We start from the raw sequence: 22,197 nt of genomic DNA, 5'->3' as shown, positions 1-22,197 counted from the left end.
AGAGCTTATCTTTACATTTATATACATTTTATTCAATGTATGTCTGTCCCACTTGTGACATGGGCCGGCCCAAGTCCTCAGGGGGCCGACATTTCATACACAAGGTAATTCAAAGTGCTTCACACAACAGGGAAAATGCATTAAAATCACAAAGAAATGACAGAAATTACACAAAACAGTTTAAGAAATAAAAGAGAAGTGCAAAGAAAAATACTTTCAGTCGTATGCAGAGCTGAACAATGCAGTTGAACATTGAAGGATTAACAATTATATCTTCATATATATATAAGAAGCAACTTTGAACTAAATCAAATGATGACAAACAGCCATTTCCAAAGGTCAGAATGGCGTAAGACAAAGTGGAGGTTTTGAGGTGAAACACGCTGCATGTGGCATGTTTACACAGAGCTAAATCCAGAGCTGACTTTATGAACAAAGGTTGTATTGTACAGTGTCACGGGCGAGCGGCCCATGTGACTGACGTGTGACGGGTTTGAACTTGTCAGAGGTGAGATGTGTGTGTGCAGAGCCTGACCACTGTGCCATCAGCACCAGCCGAGACACAACGTGTCATCTGTGTGACCCCAACATGCATCGGAGTGTACAGAGCAGGAATAGGACTAAACCAGGACTAAACCAGGACTAAACCAGGACTAAACCAGGACTAAACCAGGACTAAACCAGGACTTAACAAGGACTGAACAAGGTCTAGACCAGGACTTAACAAGGACTAAACAAGGACTAAACAAGGTCTAAACCAGGACTAAACAAGGACATAACCAGGACTAAACAAGGTCTAAACCAGGACTAAACAAGGACTCAATCAGGACTTAACCAGGACTAAACCATGACTAAACCAGGACTTAACCAGGACTTAACCAGGACTTAACCAGGACTAAACCAGGACTAAACAAGGACTAAACAAGGACTCAACCTGGACTAAACAAGGACTCAACCAGGACTTAACCAGGACTAAACCAGGACTAAACAAGGACTCAACCTGGACTTAACCAGGACTAAACAAGGACTCAACCAGGACTTAACCAGGACTAAACCAAGACTTAACCAGGACTAAACCAGGACTCAACCAGGACTTAACCAGGACTAAACCACATCTAAACCAGGACTAAACAAGAACTCAACCAGGACTAAACCAGGACTTAACCAGGACTAAAAAAGGACTAGATCAGGACTAAAAAAGGACTAAACCAGGACTAATCTGGTTAATCTCCTCACACTCCCGTTTCCTCTTTTTATCTCACTCCTTTCCATCATCTCTCCCTCTTTTCTCTTCTTCTGCGTCCGCTCTCCTTCTCCACAGACCCGGCCCGTACCCCATGGTTCCTCTGTCCCGGGTCTAAAGCGCAGACCGCCTGGGGCTGCAGCATTCCTCTCTTTACCCGACAGAGGAGCAGCGAGGTGGGCCCAGCGGTGCAGAGGTCAAGGGTCAGGTCTGGAGCAGCCGGAGCAGAGACACGTCTCCAGCACAAATTCCTCCAGTGTCTGACTCTCAAAGAGCCGAGGATTCTGGAACTTTTATTATCCAGAGGTTTAAAGTGACGACCGACACACACAAGGGGAAGAAACACGGCAAATCGGGACTTTTATTAGGCCCGAGCGCCACAAGCTGGCGAGAGGCCTATTAATCTCGTAAGGCCGTGCAAAGCACGGCTGCGAAAGTGCGCACCTAGAGAACGAAATCGAGCGCGAAGCGCTCGCCCACTTCCAAACACTCACTAACGCACTCCTTCACTCATGCACGCCCCGTGCATACTAATTAGTAGTAGGAAAATGGAACATTACCGTTGTAAACGGGCGAAGCCCGTGCAAAAGTGCGCACTAAACGAGCACTTTACATTGAGATCCCCATATAAAGCACTCATTTGCGTTAAGTAGCTCACGAATACGTTCCCCATCTCTTGCATGTTCCGTGCATATAAGCATGTAATGCAAAAATTGAACATTATTACTGTATAGAGGGCCAAAAACACAAAGTGGGCGGAGCCCACTCAAAATTAACGAAAGTACCCGTCAGTGACCAGGGACCCACACCATGAGGTAGGAAAGCGCGAGCGCTTTCCGAAAATGTATAGTTTATGATATTTGAAAAATGGGAAACATTGTTTTCGCATCGGAATATTATTCTTTCTTCTTCTTCTTCTTCTTCTTCTTCTTCTTCTTCTTCTTCTTCTTCTCGGGACCAACCCCCCTATTTTTCACCCAGTGAACATTGACGAAAAGTCACAAAAATGTTCACACCTCTAAAAATCGTGCCTCTCTACATTCTGGCTATTTCCCTTTTCCAAAATAAAAAAAATTGGCGCGTCAGCGCCCCCAAATGTACCAAAAATGCATTGAGAGATGGGAAATGACCCAAAAAAATCTGATCGTAGAATCATGAAATTTGGCGCAGAGGTAGATGGTGACAAGAGAAGTAAAAAATATTATTTCGGCAACGCCGTCCGCCCAACCAGATGTCGGCCATATTACTTCAAAATGGCTAAACATGACTTCGGAGTTTTTCCAAACGTCGTACTTTTACGAACTCCTCCCAGGGCGTTGGCCCTAAAAAGCTGAAATTTGGTGAAAATGCTACTGAGGAGTGGGACATCAAAAGTTATCCAAATTACATTGATACCTCTCACGGTCTCTGTGCGGCGAAGCCGCAAACTGTAGCTAGAATTTCAGAAATCTCCCATATTTAAAATTTCTGCCGTTTGCGCAGATAAAGTCCGAATTGCGTCAAATTAGAATCAGTTGTTAAACTCTTTGCCCTAAACCTACCTACGCCACAGCGCCCCCTACAGATTTTATATGGAGGTTAAATGTTTAGTTTTGCGAAATTATATGAAATTTGACACACAACTCAATTTTAGCATCCCCATCAAAAAAGTCAATGAGACCCATGTCATAATTGTTATGGCGTTGCCGTAACGATGACCGAAACCTCCCATGTTATTCCAATGGGGAAATCGCCAGAACATGTTTACACTTTAGACTTTCACAAACTCCTCCCAGGGCTTTAGCCCTATTAACCTGAAATTTGGTGAGACTCATCTTCAGGGGTGGACCATCAAAAGTTATCCACATTTTTATTCAAAGAGTCACGGTGTCTGTGCGGCAAAGCCGCACATTTTGCCAAGAATTCAAAATAAAATAGCTTTTTGATGGTAAAACAAAGGGGAGAAGATGTGACAGCGTCACAGATTCAGCAGTAGGCGTAATAAAAGGACAATTGGGGCGCGTTAGCGCCCCCTCCTCTTGCGGCGTGGCGGCGGCGTGGCAGCGGCGTGGCGGCGGCGTGGCGAGGGCCGATCATTGCCGCTTGCGGCTATATTTTGGATTATTTTGGATTTTATTCTTTGGATGCCACTGCCTTATTTTCAAATTGTATTCTTTTTCTGTTTGTTTTTGTTTTCTGTTTGTTTTTGTTGTTTCCAGAGCGTGGCAGGAAGTGGACCTGAGCGTGGCAGGAAGTGGACCTGAGAGTGGCAGGAAGTGGACCTGAGAGTGGCAGGAAGTGGACCTGAGCGTGGCAGGAAGTGGACCTGAGCATGGCAAGAAGTGAACCTGAGCGTGGACCTGAGCGTAGCAGGAAGTAGACCTGAGAGTGGCAGGAAGTGAACCTGAGTGTGGCAAGAAATGAACCTGAGAGTGGCAGGAAGTGGACCTGAGCGTGGCAGGAAGTGAACCTGAGCGTGGACCTGAGCGTAGCAGGAAGTAGACCTGAGCGTGGCAGGAAGTGAACCTGAGCGTGGCCCTGAGCGTAGCAGGAAGTAGACCTGAGAGTGGCAGGAAGTGAACCTGAGCGTGGCAAGAAATTAACCTGAGAGTGGCAGGAAGTGGACCTGAGCGTGGCAGGAAGTGGACCTGAGCGTGGCAGGAAGTGGACCTGAGCATGGCAAGAGGTGAACCTGAGCGTGGACCTGAGCGTAGCAGGAAGTAGACCTGAGAGTGGCAGGAAGTGAACCTGAGCGTGACAAGAAGTGAACCTGAGAGTGGCAGGAAGTGGACCTGAGCGTGGCAGGAAGTGGACCTGAGAGTGGCAGGAAGTGGACCTGAGAGTGGCAAGAAGTGGACCTGAGAGTGGCAGGAAGTGGACCTGAGCGTGGCAGGAAGTGGACCTGAGAGTGGCAAGAAGTGAACCTGAGAGTGGCAGGAAGTGGACCTGAGTGTGGCAGGAAGTGGACCTGAGAGTAGGAGGAAGTGGACCTGAGCGTGGCAGGAAGTGGACCTGAGAGTGGCAAGAAGTGAACCTGAGAGTGGCAGGAAGTGGACCTGAGTGTGGCAGGAAGTGGACCTGAGAGTAGGAGGAAGTGGACCTGAGCGTGGCAGGAAGTGGACCTGAGAGTAGGAGGAAGTGGACCTGAGCGTGGCAGGAAGTGGACCTGAGAGTGGCAGGAAGTGGACCTGAGCGTGGCAGGAAGTGGACCTGAGAGTAGGAGGAAGTGGACCTGAGCATGGCAGGAAGTGGACCTGAGAGTAGGAGGAAGTGGACCTGAGCGTGGCAGGAAGTGGACCTGAGAGTAGGAGGAAGTGGACCTGAGCGTGGCAGGAAGTGGACCTGAGCGTGGCAGGAAGTGTGTTTTCAACATGAACAAGAAAAGTACATTAAAGTAAAGCTCCGTCGTGTCGATAACAAGAACACCAGTTGTTATTATCACAGATTTAGCAGAAAACCGCGGATTAGAAAAGACTTTATCGACAGTTGCACGTTCGGTTTCTCACACATAATTACGTCGTGGATAAGAACATAAACAGACGTCGAGCCGTCGCACCAATAACAATCAGAAGCTTTAAGTCTAATCCCGTTGTTTACAGACGCGCTTGTGCCACAGGTTACAATTGGAACTGGTCCTGGTCCCTGGTCCCTGGTTCTTGGTCCTTGGTCCCTGTCCCTTGTCCCGGTCCTGCACGTGGAGGCGACAGACTCTGAAGGCACTCGTTTGAAGGAGACTGACATCTGAATTGTATGAGCACTGAGAATTAGCATATCTTTGGCCATGTTTTTACTGGGCCATGTATTTATTTATATTATTTTCTGATTTATTGATAGATTAATTGATTGTGTCCTGTTATTGTGCCATTTTAGTCAGTTTAATACGTCTTAGATCAGTGTTTTCCAACTTTTTTCTATTCAAAAGTGGCACATTATCAACCAAAATATGACCAAATCACAACGTTTCGGGCAGAAAATGAAGTATAATGTGTCAAACTGTCCGTCGCTACGTCTGATGCTTTGGATTTGACAATGGGAAATGTTTCGCTTTCCTTTTTTTGCCGCTTCAAAATTGTACAAAACTCAATTAAATCCACGTTTGAATTCCATCAACTTCAATTGCAATATTAATCAAAGGCACGTCCGGCAATCCTTTGAGGCACGCTGGGTCAAAATCAAGGTTTTATTTTGTAATTGAAAAGTTCATTTTGCAAAAACAGACAGATCTCAGTTTAGAAAATGTTTTGAATACAAACTTCTTCAGTCTAATACAAGTTAAGAGGATTTGCAGAAGGGATAAAATAACGGTTTTATTGCGCTAAAATAAAGGTAAAAACAGTGTCTCATTTGTTTGTAGAGGGACATTTAGTTCTCGTAAAGTTAAAATATTAAGTTTTTAATTGAAGGTTTAACGCAGTTTTCTAAAGCGCTGCAAAGTGTGAATCCTTCTTTATTCGTCCATCGTGTCGTTTTACTTTGTGTACATAATATTAGATTATACAGTATCCTCCAGGCCCGACTGTAATTCTGAAGTAAATACTGGACCATGGGGACCTCTAGTGGTCAGAGCATTCAAATGCACGAGGCAGGACAGGTTCATGTTTTATCTTATGTTGTTTGGTGAGATAGTCCGTCTAGTAAATAGTTATTAGTTTGTGAAGAAATTTTCCCAATTAAAAGTTGGAAATGACAGGAAGTTGAGCCAAGTTCTACTACAGAATCCTTCTGTGATGTCATCAAAAAGTGCCGTTCCATCAAAAATGCAAAGAGAAGAAACTTTGCACACCTTTTTATGAGTTTTAACAGTCTTTTAACAAAATAAAGGTGTCAAATCATAACTATTCTACGATTTGAACAAAACGTTGGCTCTTGTTTACAGTCTGGTTGCTAAGTAACAGTTGTGGAATTACCTGTAATATTTGCTGCCCCTGTCCAACCAGGAAGTGACATTATAAACATGCCAAATGTTTGGTAAAACCTTAAATATAATCATATTCCCTTTGTTTGACTGAAAAGTGTAGCTTATTGTGTCATATACTTTAAAGCAGAACAACCATATTTTCTGGACTATAAGTTGCACCTGAGTATAAGTCACACCAGCCAAAAAATGCATAATAGAGAAGAAAAAAATATATATAAGTTGCACCGGAGTATGAAATGAGGTTGCAAGTGTGAAAATAACAAATAATATCATATATAAGTCGCTCCGGAGTAGAAGTATATATGTATAAGTCGCACCCCGGACAAAACTATGAAAACATATAGTCCGGAAAATACGGTAAGTAACATTTTCACCTTATTGAACTTCTCTGTAAGTCCCTGTGATGATTAAATATGTATTTTCGGGTTGTTTGAAGTGTCTGTCGTCGCCCCCTGCTGTCTCTGGGCGGAAAATCAAGACAACTCTCCTGAGAAACCCTCGCTCTTTTTTCATATTTGGCAACGTTAAATGTTTTCATGTGTGATTAAAGTAAAGATTACTTTGATTATGAGGTTTACGTGATGTCAGAGTGTAAACTGGCTTATCAGCGAATGAAAAACACGATCAAAACTTCACATTTTATTTGAAAACCAACGACGAGTCCGTTCAACTCGATGTAAAGTCAGGTCATTACAAGCCTCGAGTGTCGCGCTGTCGCATCGTCTTTACAAAGGCGCACAGAGTCACACGGCGGTGCGCCTTTGAAGAGAACGACGCCAAATACAAAAGAAGTCCAGCGTTAGAAAACATTCAAAACTCTTTCAAATTTACTTCGTACAAACGGGGAAATGTTTACAGGCAAAATGACACGGAAGAGGTTAAACGTAGCGAGAAAGCCGCAAACCACGCAAAAGTCCCAGATTTAGTTAGTCACACGTTAATATCCCATTCACTCATCTGTACAATAACTTAATATAGTTTTATTTATTTCCATTTGGTGAGAGTCTAAACTGCAGGAGGATTTCCACACGTGCGTCGTCGCAATCTCCTTTAAGGTAATGCACACGTAAACGACGCAAAGAGACGGATAAAATAAAACAAAAATGAACAGAAAGATTCAAAGACGGAAAGAAATAATAAAAAAATACTTACGTTTTGACCACAAGAGAAATCTTTTGACCAAAAGATAAAAAACTGATCACACTTTTTGATCGCGCTGAGGTTTGATTTCGAAGGGTTTTGGACTTAATTTGGATGTTTGTTTTTCTTTTCTTCATTTGATTCCATTTATTCTCGCCGGTCTTGTTCCATTATTTTATCTCCACAAGGCCAAAATTATTTAGCAATAAAATTGAATTGAATAAATGCAAAATTGATGCATTTAAACCGGCAAAACCACCGGAAAAGTTTAATTATAAAGCACTTTTAATGCACTTAACTTTTAAAACCCACTGGCACTTCAGCTTTTCATTCTGTTCTTTATTTAGAATTATTTATGATTATTTTGTATCATATTGTACGTATAGAGAAGCGTTCACCGACATTCGGGCGGTCGTGTCAGTGGCATAAAGTAGTTAACATATTGTCGCACTTCAAAACGTAAGATGCAACAAACTTACTTTTGAAACACTTTGGCTGAACACGCCTCACTTAAAAGTCGCACCGTGTCACTTTTCCGGTGGCAAAGGTGTGTAACACGACTCTAAATCGCTAAGCAACGACACAACACTCTCCGAAACCCAACAATCAATCGATCGCGCCAACATTTCTCAAAACAAATCTGAGAAAAATAAACCGTTTTGACAGGAAAAAACGCTCAAACTGATCGTTATTTACAGCGTCAAGCTCCTCGAACTTACAACGCTTTAAAATTAAATGTTTCAGAATCAAACACACTTTTATAAACAATGCATAGAAGAAAGTATTTGTCGAAGCAACCGCACTTTAACAGGGCCAGCAGCGGACTTTTATTCCATTCTAGTTCAGGAAAACGCCTTTTATTCCACACACAATTCGCGTTATTGACTCGCGGCGCAAAGTCCGGCATAGGCCCTTTCATTAAACTAAATTAAAACTCAGCCAGTTCCATAAAACGATCCGGGGAACTGTTCCGATCGCCGGCCTCGTTTGTGCCCGCGTGTATTTGCAGCCATCGTTTCGGAAGCGATTCGAGCAGCGATTTGAGAAGCGCTAAACCAGGACTGAACCAAGAACCGAAGCAGGATTTGAGCTGTTCTGATGGATGTTTAGGTTAGCTGGACTCACTGAAGTCCTAAAACGAGCTTAAAGGTCTTAAAGGCCGTCCGAAAGCATTAAAAATCAGATCATAATCAATACTAAAACTAGCATCGAATGATAATCTAGATTCAAATGAAGTATCGGGTTCTGACGTCAAACCTAGACACTCATTGGAGCAAGTTTTAGAAGAACGATCTTGAGCAAAGAAAGTACTTTTCTTTTGAGTACTTTTTGTCTTTTGTTTGGTTGTCTTTGTGCATCATCAGTCAAAATAGTCCAGTTTTAAATGTATGTCGTTTACAAGCCTGAACTGCACTTTTGTCACAACTGAACCTGTGAACGGATCGATAATCGTTCGATCATCCTTCAGTCGCAAGAACCACAAACTAAAGATCGTGACTTTTTCCGAAGCAAAATGAAGACGCTTTAATTTAATTCTCTGCAGTGATCGTTAAATTGTGATGTTTTTAACACTTTTGACAGCTTTGACGTGCCTCGCCGTGGCTCGCGTTCAAGCTCAGAACCTGGAGGATTCTCTCGCCGAGCTGCAGAAGACGCACAAGCGCCGATTCAAAGAGGCATTTGAGTTTTTAATACAACTAAACCGAGTCATACGAACTGGCAACCCAAAAACTGAGGCTGATTCCGCCTTCCGATCGGCTCGAACGACACGAGAACAGCGTAAACGCGAACAACGCTTCGTCGTAAAGAACACGTCAGCCTTACAGTTTTCATCAGCTATACTTGAGTCGAGTATGTTTGACCTTGTATCTAGGGACACAAATCAAACTTCTACCTTTCATATTTTCCACAGGTTTTATGATCGAGTCAGACCAGTTTGCACGTATTTTACCCTTTTTACGGTACCGTTTTTCAGCGATGAATTCTGCCGAAACAAACGTTCAAGTCCAAGAAGCTAAAGTCGGGTCGGTCACTACGAATCCCGCTTCTTCTCCACGGCAGCAATGTCCAGTTCGTCGAAAGAATCAGAACAAAAAGGAAGCTGAAAGTAGCGGGAGCGGTTCTGGCGGCGTTAAGCTCCGCCCACTCCAACATGGCCGCCCTCTTGTCGAGTCTCTACGGCCAAAGCTCGGTCCCCGGAGCAACTCCTGAATCCCGCTGCTTTTAGTCGAACTCGAAAGACAAATCCCAGGGAAACGAGGGCGCTCCACAGGGATAGTACGTGTCACCTCAAATATTTGCACTCTAATGTCTTGACATGACTTTGTAAAAGGATAAAAACAGTCAAAACAAAATAAAAACTTAAACACTGAAGGATTCCAAAAGTAAAATTCCCATGTTTTAACCTCGGACCGGAAGGACTTCAGTCGTTTAATCGTCAATGGGGTCCAACATTTTCATTAGGCCCCCCAACAAAAAAAAAAAACAGTTGTGTGTTTCTGGTAACCTGACCGACCTGAATTTCAAAATAAAGAAAACCTGACCTTAAACATTGTATTGCATATTTACTGGATGTACGTTTCGAGAATGTCAAATTTTGAGAGCAAATCCAAAAGCTGCAGGAAAAAAATCCTCCGTGGGGCTTGTAAGATATGAAAATCGCCGCACTTTCGTTTGACCCACGGGCGCATCTATGTTTGCAGATGCTCATATTTGGTCAGCATGGAGACTTGCAGCGATGGCGGGGGCAGCAGCGGTGAAGATATTTTGCTCTCCCGTTTTCAGATGGCTAAAAAGCGCTCGTCAAAAGCCCCTCATTGCTTCAGTGTGCAGTACAAAAATGGCCGAGGGACGACAAAGAAAGACTGTGTTCGAGCTCAGAAGAGACGGAAATCAAAGGAACCCTATCAAAAGTGCAGCGATTTTTAGAACGATCCCCACAGATGATTTTTTTTCCTCGCAGCTTTTGGATTCGCTCTCACAATTACATTTTTGAAACGTACGGCCGGTAAATATGCGAAAACATTTTTAAGGTTGGGTTTTCTTTATTCTGAAATTCAGGTTGGTCTGGTTAACGGAAACACAGTTTATTCTATTTGGCCTTAATTATTTAATTTGGATCGTACGGTTTTCTACGGATCACAGCGGGAAGGAGAAGGCGTGGTGGTGGTGGGCGATCGAGTCGAGCCGAAACGCTGCACATTTCCTCAACAATTGCACTACGATCCACACACCTCCCGCCTCCACGCGCCTCGTGACGAAATCAAAATTGCGATTTGGCCCAAGAGACGATGGTGAAATATATTTTTTGGTTTCGTTTTTCTCATAAATATTTGCAATGACGTGAATTCCTGTGAACTCCGGGTAGTTTTGAGAGAACAATCTGTGGCTTTGTGACAGCCCCATCTCTACCCGTAAACCTTCAGAAAAACTCAACCGCCACATATTATTCCTAACCCCCGATAAAGAAAAACACTACAAATACATGGGCGTCGCCTCCGGTCACCTCGCGGCGCTTCCCCGTCCGCTCGTTTCCAGTCTGTGCGGCGCTAAAACGCGGGAGGAGTCGAGGAGTCGCCCGCCACGACGGCGTCCGGGGGGGCGACCTAGCTCTCGCTCTCGTCCTCGTCCTCGGTCCCTCCCCGGCCCCTTGCGGCCCTCTTCCGCAGCGCGCCGTCCGCCGCCTGGGCCGCGTTGCCGTCGGGGGGCGCTCTCCTCCGCCGCCACGTCTCCTCCTCGTCCTCCTCGTCCTCCTCCTCGCCGTCGGCCTCGTGCTCGTCGTCCTGCATGAGGCGCGCCTGCTCCGCCGCCTGTTTCTCTACGCGAGCGGCAAATGAGAGTAAGTCGAATGGATTTATCGCACTCGGCAATTCAGATTTGACCCGTTTAAGAGCCTGAATATTCCATAAAAAGCTGAAGTTATCATGTAAAGTCATAATAAACTCACTCTGGTAGTAATCCGAGGAGAACCTTCTCGAGGGGAAGACGTAATCCGCGATGAACACCAGCAACTGCAAAGACGGACAAAGAAAATCATAAATACGGTAAATGCTGATGTTAAAAAGTATAAAGACTAAAACATAACCTACTAAATAAATCAAGTAGGCTGTGGTATAAAATATTATACACAGATTTTGAATGATTTGATTTACCGACAATAAGTCGCACCTTTTTTCATAGTTTTGGCCGGGGTGCGACTTATACTTAATACTTAAATACTTGTACTCCGGGGCGACTTATATGTGATATTATTTGTTATTTTCACACTTGCAATTTAATTTCATACTCCAGTGAGACTTATATATGTTTTTTTTCTTCTGCGACTTATAGTCCGAAAAATACAGTATTAAGTTTTGAATAATTGTCTCATTTTGTCCATTGTTTTTAAAGTCCTGAGGTTATTTTCCCATTTCAGACAAAAAAAGCAAGATTTATTTGGACACAAACACGTGGCGGAATCAAAGTGTTGAACAGAAATCTACAACAACTGACGCTTTTTAGTGTTTTTGTAAAGAACTGTTTCCATACGTAACATATACCGTATTTTCTGGACTATAAGTCGCACCTTTTTTCATAGTTTTTGGCCGGGGTGCGACTTATACTTATGTTTATACTTATACTCCGGAGCGACTTATATGTGATATTATTTGTTATTTTCACACTTGCAACCGCATTTCATACTCCAGTGCAACTTATATATTTTTTCTTCTCTATTATACATTTTTTGGCTGGTGCGACTTATACTCTGGAAAATACAGTGTACATTCTGTCACGCTAAGTGGACAAAAACACTGAATATTATCAACAGTTTGTCATTCAATGCTAAAGTATGCAATGTCTAAATAAAAAATGTAATGCATCATAATTAAGAAAATCGCAATTAATGAGTATTTTAAATCTCAAATTTTTTCCTCAGAGTTGCGATTCATCTGTAACAGATTCCAAACACTTTCCGCCCTGGTATCATTGCAACTCACCAAACCCAAAGCCAGTCCAGAAAACAGCGTGACCAAACCGAAGATGACGTACGAGCCCCAGTTTGGAATGCCCAGGTCTTCGATCATGTAGTTATGGCAACGCTGGAGAGGAAAAACACATTCATAAAGAACACATACATTTGGAAACATTCTACAATGAGTTAGCTCTTGTCGTGACTTACTCTGATGAACATGGAGAGTTTGAACAAAGCGGACATGGCGTTCATCCTGAAAAGAGAGAACAACGTGATCAATTCCACCACCATTTATCATTTATGTACATTTTAAATCTACAGCTGTATTTCAATTGATCTAAATAAAGCATTAGGACGGAATACAACGCTGGGTCGTTTACGAGGAACGAGACACGAGCTCTACACCACATGTTTTAAGTTTATCATCTATTTTGCTTCATATTGTTGCTTCTGGTGTTTTTCTTTTTATCTACGACGTCTCAAAAACACGTGAAAATAATATAAAAGTGAGGCGTTCTTACAGGAAAGACGAGGGCCCGAACCAGGACGAGATGGGCTCGATGGAGGTCCACTTCTGCTCGTCGATGAAGCTGAGGAAGTCTTCTTTGGTGCGCGCTCCGTGGTACTTCCGGAAAACGCCGTCTTTACAACTGGAAAACAGGTCGTCCGGTTAGAAGAGCGGGCGGTAAAAGGTTGAGGATGCACACCAAGGTGTGTTCAGTGCGGGTGAAAAGCGTCAGGATTTGAAGCGAGCGTAACCGTAGAAAAAGCTTTAAAAAAGGTAGTCATCTGGACAAAGTCTGAGGAATAAAGTCTGGCGGTAATGCAACACTTGGATGCCAACCGCCATAAAACAACAACAACAACAACAACAACAACAACAATGTTTTACCGTATTTTCCGGACTATAAGTCGCACCTCCATAGTTTTGGCCGGGGTACGACTTATACTCCGGAGCGACTTAAATGTAATATTATTTGTTATTTTCACACTTGCAACTGCATTTCATAATCCAGTGAAACTTATATACGTTTTTTTCCTTCTCTATTATAATTTTTTTGGCTGGTGCGACTTATACTACGGAAAATACGGTAAAAGTCGAAATGTCTCGACTTTTTCCGCCCGAGCGACTCGACTTTTACCCTGCTCCGCGCCAACCCTGGGCGGAGTTTGACCTGAAACGAACTCGCCTTTGTTACACCTTTGACCGCTCCTGGACAAATAGGGGCGTATTTTCCGACATAATCCAAACAAAAAAATTTAACGTCCACAGGCAGAAATGAGTCACAACAATATAGTAAAAGAAGTCTTAGGCTAAATTAAAGCTTTCAATTCAGTTATAGTGCAGAATCAAAACAGCAGCAGCTATAGATACAGAAAAAAGTGACAAAATCAGATCAGAACGGAACAATAAACAGCTAAGGACCATTAAAAACACCTTTGCTGTCCATTTTAGAACATTGATCAGCCTGTATTGCATCTTTTTCAACATTTACATTATATTCGTAGGCGAGTTCGCTGTTGTTGCTGCAACTTTGTGACATATTTTGTAACGTTCTTTTCAAACAGGTCAGATTAGGGCACTTCCTCTGCATTTTAATCAAGATCTAGTAATTTCTTTATCGGCAGCAGAAAGTTCACAGCCAGCAAAAAACAACATTTGCACAAAACGGATCAAAATGGATTTAAAGTCTTAATTATTTATGTTTTGTACTGAAAGATGCTGCATTTAGTTTCAATTTGGCACAATAAACTCGAATCCAAAACTTTGCGCTCGATCGATAGCGGGAAATGCGCCTGGTGTGCAAAGCCGCGACTTTTTCGTCTTTTTATATATGTTTATCTGCAGCCGACCACACGCAGTTTCAAAAGCAGAACCCACAGAGGAACTCACTGGTAAATGGTAGGAAGCGACGTGATGATGAATCTTCCGCTCAGCCCTGAAAGAGAGATAGAAGACATGACACATTAGTTATTGCATTTTGTCGTCTGAGGTTTTGAAATGAGCATTTTAGTCACTTTTAAATGGTGCGAGTGGAACATTATATTCTCTACATCTGTTCTGTTATTAGCAATGCTTTTCTCACACCACATGTAACAAATGTACACGTGTGACTAAACTGCATTAGCCCCGTAACCGTGAAGGTCCAATCGTCTATAAACACCTTTTTTTCATTTTCTCCACAATCTGAATACCGTATTTTCTGGACTATAAGTTGCACCTTTTTCATAGTTTTGGCCGGGGTGCGACTTATACTCCAGAGCGACTTGTATGTGATATTATTCGTTATTTTCACACGTTCTAGGCTCTAAGCGCCGCAGAAGAAGAATCTGCACTTCCTCTTCCTCTGGAGTTTGTGGAGTTGTTTAGAAGTGACACAGAGGAAGAAGAATTCAGTGGATTTAGTGATTTGGGGTAAAACTGATGCTTTGGTAAACTTGTTAGCATGTTCTTTATGCTATAGTTATCTGAATAACTGTTCATATGTTACGTTAACATACCAGACACTTACCACAGTTCTGTCTGTGCCTCATGTGGCTGAAGGTGTTAGCGTTAGCATACGTCATGTAGCTGAAGGTGTTAGCGTTAGCATACGTATACCTATTCACCATGTTCTCTCATCTGTTATTATTCTAAATTGCAGTCCAAGATGGAAAAGTCTGTTCTTGGTCTTGGATTTATCAAATTAAAATTGTGACTTCTACTGTCCTCGTGTGGCCTCGTGCGTTGGATACTATTGTCGTGACCTCGCGACAATAACCCGGGGTAACATGAGCCGCGCGATTGGATTTAGCGCCGCCACCAGTTCGACTCGGGCCCGTAACTTAAAACAGTAAATCATTGTCCGCCGCGTCCTGGATAGTTTTTGGGTCGGTGTCAAGTGAGAGTAAAGGCCATTGTCGCTCGGGACGTTTCGGAGCGAGGCGCCCGCGGCATCGGGGGTTTTAGTGGATTAATAACACGTTTGTATATGCTTTAATGCTTTAACATAATCTTGTGTAACTTTTAAGAGCGGGAATGAGGAATGTTTGAATAATACAAATGAAAAAGTCCTGTACATAGAGCAAAAATATTGTGTCTTCAAGCGGTCTGTTTATGTATAGAACCGGCAAAAACGTACAAACTTAATTCATCTACAAACATGTTCTGAAATGTATGCGATTCTTGCATTAGTCAAGCAGATAATATTCCAATTGTTTCTGAGATTTGAAATGAGCAAAGTGAAACAGAATTTCAAACAGGTGTCAAAAGCGTCTACGCCCAGATACTGATCAATACCGAGGGTTTTAACTTAAGCTTTTCCATGACCTTGAATGACTTATTCACGCATAATTATAAATGAATTGTTTGCTTTTTATTAGCCGATCGAGGCTGTAGGCAATCGTTTACGGACTTCTAAACGAAGAGCAAACTGCGAATGGTCAGTTTAGTCACAGCATAGTTTGAAAATGTTTTGTCTGTCATATATTTCATTTCGTTTCCCAGGAGCGTACGAACCCTAGATACTAAACATCACCCGCGAGACCTCGTTTTGATCGCGATCGCCCGGACACTGCATTCTCTTAAGACTTTATTCTCTTATTCTTTAGACTTTATTCTCTTATTCTTTAGACTTTATTCTCTTATTCTTTAGACTTTATTTATGACACTTTACCCCCTCCGCCGCTAATGCTAACGCTAAGACCGCGCGGCACGAGAGGAAATGTCCCAGCAAAATAAAAGAGGAAGTGAAGGCATTAATTGCGCCCCTGCTGGCCAATAGTGAAAAATACACAATATCTGCAATGCACTTTTTTTTCATGGCGTCTCGAGGAGAATATAATCCATGAGTTTCAAACAAATGGGACAATGTTGAGTCTTCCACACAATGTGTAGGGGGCGCTATAGAGTCAATGTGTTACATGGGTATTGATTATAAAGGCGCTATATGAGTCGTTATATGAGAAAAATTAAAGGCTTTTAAGTGCGCCTTATAGTGTGGACAATATGGTAGCTGCAGGTGTATTTTGGTGACGTGCCCGTTACGTACCCGGCTGCTCCGTCACGTCCACCTTGGCTACGTTGACCCCCATGTCGTCCCCCCAGTCGGCGAACTCCTTCCACGTGGCCTGGAGCTGTTGGCACGCGGGGCACCACGGCGCGTAACTGCACAGGGGTCACATGACACCAGACATTCAGCAAAGGACGCAGGGGAAGAACGCTCCGACATTAGTAAAAACTCTTCAGGCTTAAAAGTAAAAAACCTCAAAAAGCGTTTTAAATAGGGCTGCAACTCGTGATTATTTAACTTGTGGTTATTTTAGTTGACTAGACAGACAATTACATCCATTTTAGACCAAATACATGTTGAAATATGGTGACTGAAGGCTTTTAGACAGAGAATATCTACAAACAAATGTTATTGATTAAAATTAACTTTTTAAACAGTTTTTGATTAAATAATGCCGCAGTCTTTGTTATAAATTGTCTTGTCTTGAGTCTGTATAATCCGATCATCAAAATACAATTAATTTCATAGTCGACTAGTCACGATAATTCCAATTAATCATTGCAGCCCTAATTTTCATACAGTTCATACGGTTATAGTCGACTAAAAACATGTCACGCCGATCGATCGATTAAAAGAGGGCGTGGCATAAGCACTTTTAAGTATTTCCGATCAGACTGAAGTACAAGGAAACTGTGTATTTATGTAAAAAGGGCAGATTAAACCCACGATTGCTCACTGTTCCGTGCTATTCCAGCGACATACAAGAAGATAGTTGCGTATTTTGAACGCAAATCTGTAAAGTAATGCCACATCCGCCAAATAAAAACGCATGAATCACTTGTGACGAGACAACCTCAAAGCTTTACAGTGAGCAATAAACATAAAGCATGAACTTGACAGACTAAACGACGCGTAAAAACAAAAAACGCTGACATAAAGGCGTGTTAGCAGGCTCAGACGCAGAGGTTTAACGCGACATGTCGACACTCGGTGGGAGACGTGACAGCTAGCATGCAAACGTGTCCAGTGGCGGCACATTAACAGCAAATACATCAAAATATCACAAACAACCGACGAAACGCGGACGGGACGCGAAGTGAAACGACACGTCTGGGAGAATTAAAGCAGTAAAAAGCGCGAGGGAACGTTGAAAAATACGAGACGCTAACGCCGACTAGCCCCCGGGGTTAGCCTCGTTAGCATTAGCGGTTTTTAGCACTGACAATTCAATCATCCATTCTCCGGCGAGGATTTCCTCCCAGTTCGAGTCCGTCACTTCTCGGAGGCTGTCCGGCTTGGCAGTGACGGGCGGCGCGGGCAAACCGAGCGCCAGAAGCAGACAGCAGAGGACCAAGCGCGGTTTGGCTCGCCCCGGTAAAGAAAACATTGTGAAACTACTTCTGCTGCTCGATGCAAAACACGCCATGGCGCTGGAGCAGGGGGGAGGCTTCACTTCCGCATTGCGTGCTCTACGTGCAGGTCACGTGAGGGCGGAAGTCTCTCTCGGTAAACATAATAATAATAATAATAATAATAATAACTTTTATTTATATAGCGCTTTTCAGTGACCCAAAGACGCTGAACATAATAAAAAAGGGGGGGGGTATTTACAGACAGGGGGGACAACACGTACAATACACATTAATATACAGATAAAATGAACAAGACAGAAGAAGTAGAGAGAAAAAGATGGGGATGTAACAGGGGGTAGAAGAGTAGGCAATGGGGTAGAGGAGGCTAGGGGTAGGGGAGGTCATAGGCTTAGGTGAAGAGGTATGTTTTTAGGCGGGATTTGAATGTTGTGAGTGAGGGAGAGTGGCGGACAGGTTGGGGGAGGGAGTTCCAGAGTCGGGGTGCTGTTCGGGAGAATGCTCTGTCGCCAAAAGTTTTGAGTCGGGATGTTGGTGCAGTCAGGGTGAGAGAGGAGGAGGATCGGAGAGCTCGGGAGGGGCGGTGGGGGATGAGGAGGTCAGACAGGTAGGGGGGGGCAAGGTGGTGAAGAGCTTTGAAGGTGAGGAGGAGTATTTTAAAGTTTATGCGCTGCTTGATGGGGAGCCAGTGGAGAGAGCGGAGAACGGGAGTGATGTGATCACGGGACCGGGTGTGGGTGAGGAGGCGGGCAGCGGAGTTTTGGACCATTTGGAGTCTATGGAGGGAATGGGAGGAGATGCCAGTGAGGAGGGAGTTGCAGTAGTCAAGGCGGGAGGAGATGAAGGCGTGGATGAGGGATTCAGCAGCGGGGAGGGTGAGGCAGTGTCGGATTTTGGCGATGCGGCGGAGGTGGAAGTATGAGGTCTTGACAATGTGGCTGACATGGGGAGTGAAGGAGAGGGTGGGGTCCATGATGACACCGAGATTGCGTACCAGGGTGATGGTCGAGGTGTCGATGCTGAGTGAAAAGGGACCAGTTTTATTGAGAGTGGATTTGGTGCCAATGAGGAGGAGCTCTGTTTTGTCACTGTTCAGTTTGAGGAAGTTGAGAGTGAGCCATGATTTTATTGTAGAGATGCAGGTTTCGATGTGGCTGAGGGGAGGGTTTTGGGTGGATTTGGTGGTGAGGTATATCTGGGTGTCGTCAGCGTAGCAGTGAAAGTCCAGGTTGAGTTGGCGGAGGATGTGACCAAGGGGGAAGATGTAGCAGATGAAGAGGAGGGGGCCGAGGACTGAGCCCTGGGGGACCCCTGCGTTACTGGGGAGAGGGTGGATGAGTGACCGGAGAGGGAAATGAACTCTTGCCTGTTGGTGAGGTAGGATGTGAGCCAGTCAAGTGCAGAGCCCTCAACACCCAGTTGGCGCAGCCTTTGTAGGAGGATGGAATGGTTTATAGTGTCAAAGGCTGCGCTGAGGTCTAGTAGTAACAGGATGTTGAGGGCCCCGGAGTCTGCAGAGGTGAGGAGATCGTTGAGTACTTTGACCAGGGCTGTTTCAGTGCTGTGAAGTGGGCGGAAGCCAGATTGGAGGGGTTCATAGAGGTTGTTTGACTGGAGGTGGGTGTGAAGTTGGGCGGCGACGATGCGTTCCAGCGTTTTTGAGAGGAACGGCAGGTTGGAGATGGGGCGGTAGTTGGAGAGGTTGGCGGAGTCTAGGGTGGGTTTTTTGAGGATGGGGGTGATGGAGGCCAGTTTGTAGATGGAAGGAACATGGCCGAGGGATAAAGACTGGTTGAAGAGGGTGGTGAGATGGGGGATGAGAGCAGGGAGGCAGGCCTTGGTTAGATTCGTTGGGAGGGGGTCGAGAGAGCAGGTGGTGGTTTTGGAAGCGGTGATGAGGTCTATGATATGAGAGGAGTTAACAGAGGAGAAGGTGGTGAGGGCAGGGAAGGGTGGGTGGTCAGGGAGAGGAGGGGGGGCAGGGGTGGGGGTGGTGATGGAGTTAATGGAGACGGCAGTCATGGAGCTGTTGATTTTGGAAATTTTGTCATTGAAGGCAAGGAGGAAAGAGTTGCAGAGGTCAGGGGAGGAGGGTGGAATGATGTCCGGTGGCTGGAGCAGCTTGTTGACGGTGGAGAACAGGGTGCGAGGGCTCCGGTGGGAGCTGTTGATGAGGGTGGAGAGGTGGGCAGATTTGGCGGCTTGGAGAGCGTCAAGGTAGGAGGAGATGTGTAATTTGAAAGCTTCGGCGTGGACGGTGAGGCGGGTTCTTTTGAGGAGTCGTTCGAGTTGGCGGCCAGTCTGCTTCATGGTGCGGAGTTCAGGGGTGTACCAGGGGGCGGGGTTGATGTATGAGACGGAGGAGGTTTTCCAGGGGGCTAGGGAGTCAAGGGAGTCGGAGAGGGTGGTGTTGAGCATGACAGCATAGTCGTCGGGGGAAGAGGGGGGGGAGTCAGGGGGGAAAGCAGAGGATATGAGCTGGGAGAGCGTGAGGGGGTTGACTGACTTGATATTGCGGTAGGTGATGGTGCGTTTTTTGGGGTTGTGGGGCGAGGGTAGGGGGGCGGAGAAAAGGATGCAGAGATGATCAGAGAGTGGGAAGGGGAGGGGGTGGGGCTTAGATATGGGTAGGAGAGAGGAACAGACTAAGTCCAGAGTGTGGCCTTTGGTATGGGTGGGGAAGTCAATATGTTGGGTGAGATGGAAGCAGTCCAGGAGAGAGAGGAAGTCGGATGTCAGTGGGGCGTTGGGGCAGTCAATGTGGATGTTGAAGTCACCAGTGAGTAGGAGGCGGGCAGAGAGAGAGGATGCGATGGTGAGGAGTTCAGACAATTCAGTGAGGAAAGAGGGGTGGGGCTTTGGGGGACGATAGATCAGGATAGCGGTGATAGAGTTGGGGAGGGAGAAGGCGAGGTATTCAAATGATGAGATGGATGGAAGGTTGAGGTTCAGTTCAGTGATGGATGTAGATTTTTTATGAATAACAGCAAGACCTCCCCCACGCCCGGAGAGGCGGGGTTTGGCAGTGTAAGTGTAGTTGGAGGGAGTGGCTTGGTTGAGAGCATAGAAGTCCAGGGGCTGTTGCCATGTTTCACAGAGGAGAAGCAGATCAATGTTATTGTCCAGTAGCAGTTCAGATATAACAGGTGATTTGTTGGCGAGGGAGCGGCAGTTCAGCAGTGCAAGGGAGATGGATGGGGGCGCGGAGATGGATGGGGGCGCAGGGGTGGGGGGGCGGAGGTTGCTGAGGTTGGCAGTGCGGCAGGTGGGGGTGACAGGGGGGCGAAAACTAGTCCAGAGTGAGGGGATAGGTGAGCCGTCGTTGGAGTGTTGGTTATGGGAGAGACCAGAGCCCCTGTGGATGTAGCGGGGCCGGCGAAGGATCCCAGCTGAGCTAGCTGCAGAGGCAGCAGCAGCTGGGAGACGGTGGTTATGGTTGAGGAGGTGAAGGTCAGCAGCGGTGTAGGTGAGTAGGCGAGAAGTTGGTGGAGCGGTGGCCTGGAGGCGTGGGAGTGATAGTCCGAGGAGGAGATGGAACGTAGCAGCAGATGAGAGTAATCCAGTTAGAATGTTGGCGGTGGCTAGAGGCTGGTTAACTAGAAGCTGGTGGGCAGAGAGTTGTGAAAAAGCAGCAGTGGACCGGGTGTTGAAGCTGGTGGAGTGAGTGGCGTTGGTTGCCCCAGACCTTGTCTGCACGGCAGGGAGGCCCCGCGATACCATGACGGACCTCCGCAGGTGTTAAGCCAGCTGTTAGCTGGCGGCTAGGGCAGTAGATAGTCCAGGAGTGAGGGAGGAGATGAGCGATGGACGGTGCAGTAATGTCCGATGAAGTTAAGGAACAGGGATGTAGACAGAAGACAACACAGAGACGCGGGAACAAAACAAAACAATGGAAACGACTAACAAAACAAAGACGTTGGGACAGAAGCGGCAGTCCACATACCAGACGCCGGCGTTGCTCTAGCCCAATCAAGACGCATTTGAGTCCAGTTTTGTGACCAGATCGCCCCCGTCTGTGGAGCGGGGAAAGCAGAGAAACGGGGCTGTACCTTGGTTGTATGGGGCTGCTTTTCTCCGGGTGGAGCCGGTGCCCCGCTCTCCGTGTCTGCTCCTGTGGCGGGCTGGGGCCACACCTTCGCCCAGGTACAGACCTCCGGGGCGGCGGGTGCGGGAGCGCGGAGCCGGTGTTCGGGCGTGGAAACGCCGGTGCAGCGGAGGAGAAGCGGAGCCGCTCGCTCGTGGTGGTGCGTGCCGCTCGTGGTGAAGCCGGTGATCGGACACGATCACCGGCTCGTGGTGTTGCGCTCCCTTGGTACAGATCTACATCGTTCCTGTGCATTTCCTCAGACTGTGGCATAAAGTAGATTACAATCATCAGGAGAGAGAAAGAATCTGGGACAGTGTTAACCCATAAATGTGAGGCATAGAGGAAACTACTAGGCCTAAATGTAATGCGTGAATTCACATTTATAAGCGTTTGATGCAGTTTGAAGGAGATAAAGTCATTATTGTGATTCACTAACTGCAAGACAAACACAAAAAAAAAAAATTTTTAAAAGATTGAGGTGTTCTTTGGCCACCAGGTGATGCTGTTGTATTTGAAA

At 45.4% G+C, this 22,197-nt stretch overlaps 1 protein-coding gene across 1 annotated transcript; it reads right to left on the bottom strand.

Annotated features, from left to right (window-relative positions):
* Positions 1-6,766: 6,766 nt before the first annotated feature.
* Positions 6,767-17,651, bottom strand: tmx1 (thioredoxin-related transmembrane protein 1). Its single transcript, XM_072458049.1, has 8 exons — positions 17,447-17,651; positions 16,263-16,378; positions 14,126-14,171; positions 12,753-12,881; positions 12,439-12,484; positions 12,257-12,358; positions 11,227-11,290; positions 6,767-11,097 (listed from the first exon to the last, which is right to left on the bottom strand). Exons 1-8 carry the CDS (start codon positions 17,647-17,649, stop codon positions 10,886-10,888), a joined length of 918 nt encoding a protein of 305 aa, XP_072314150.1. The 5' UTR covers positions 17,650-17,651; the 3' UTR covers positions 6,767-10,885.
* Between the last annotated feature and the right edge of the window lie 4,546 nt (positions 17,652-22,197).

Source organism: Eucyclogobius newberryi, unplaced genomic scaffold, assembly GCF_026437365.1.
Source record: "Eucyclogobius newberryi isolate DKJ021-1_F unplaced genomic scaffold, fEucNew1.0.hap1 SCAF_21, whole genome shotgun sequence".
In the NCBI taxonomy this organism is placed as follows: domain Eukaryota; kingdom Metazoa; phylum Chordata; class Actinopteri; order Gobiiformes; family Gobiidae; genus Eucyclogobius; species Eucyclogobius newberryi.
This window is presented reverse-complemented; position numbering and strand designations above follow the sequence as displayed.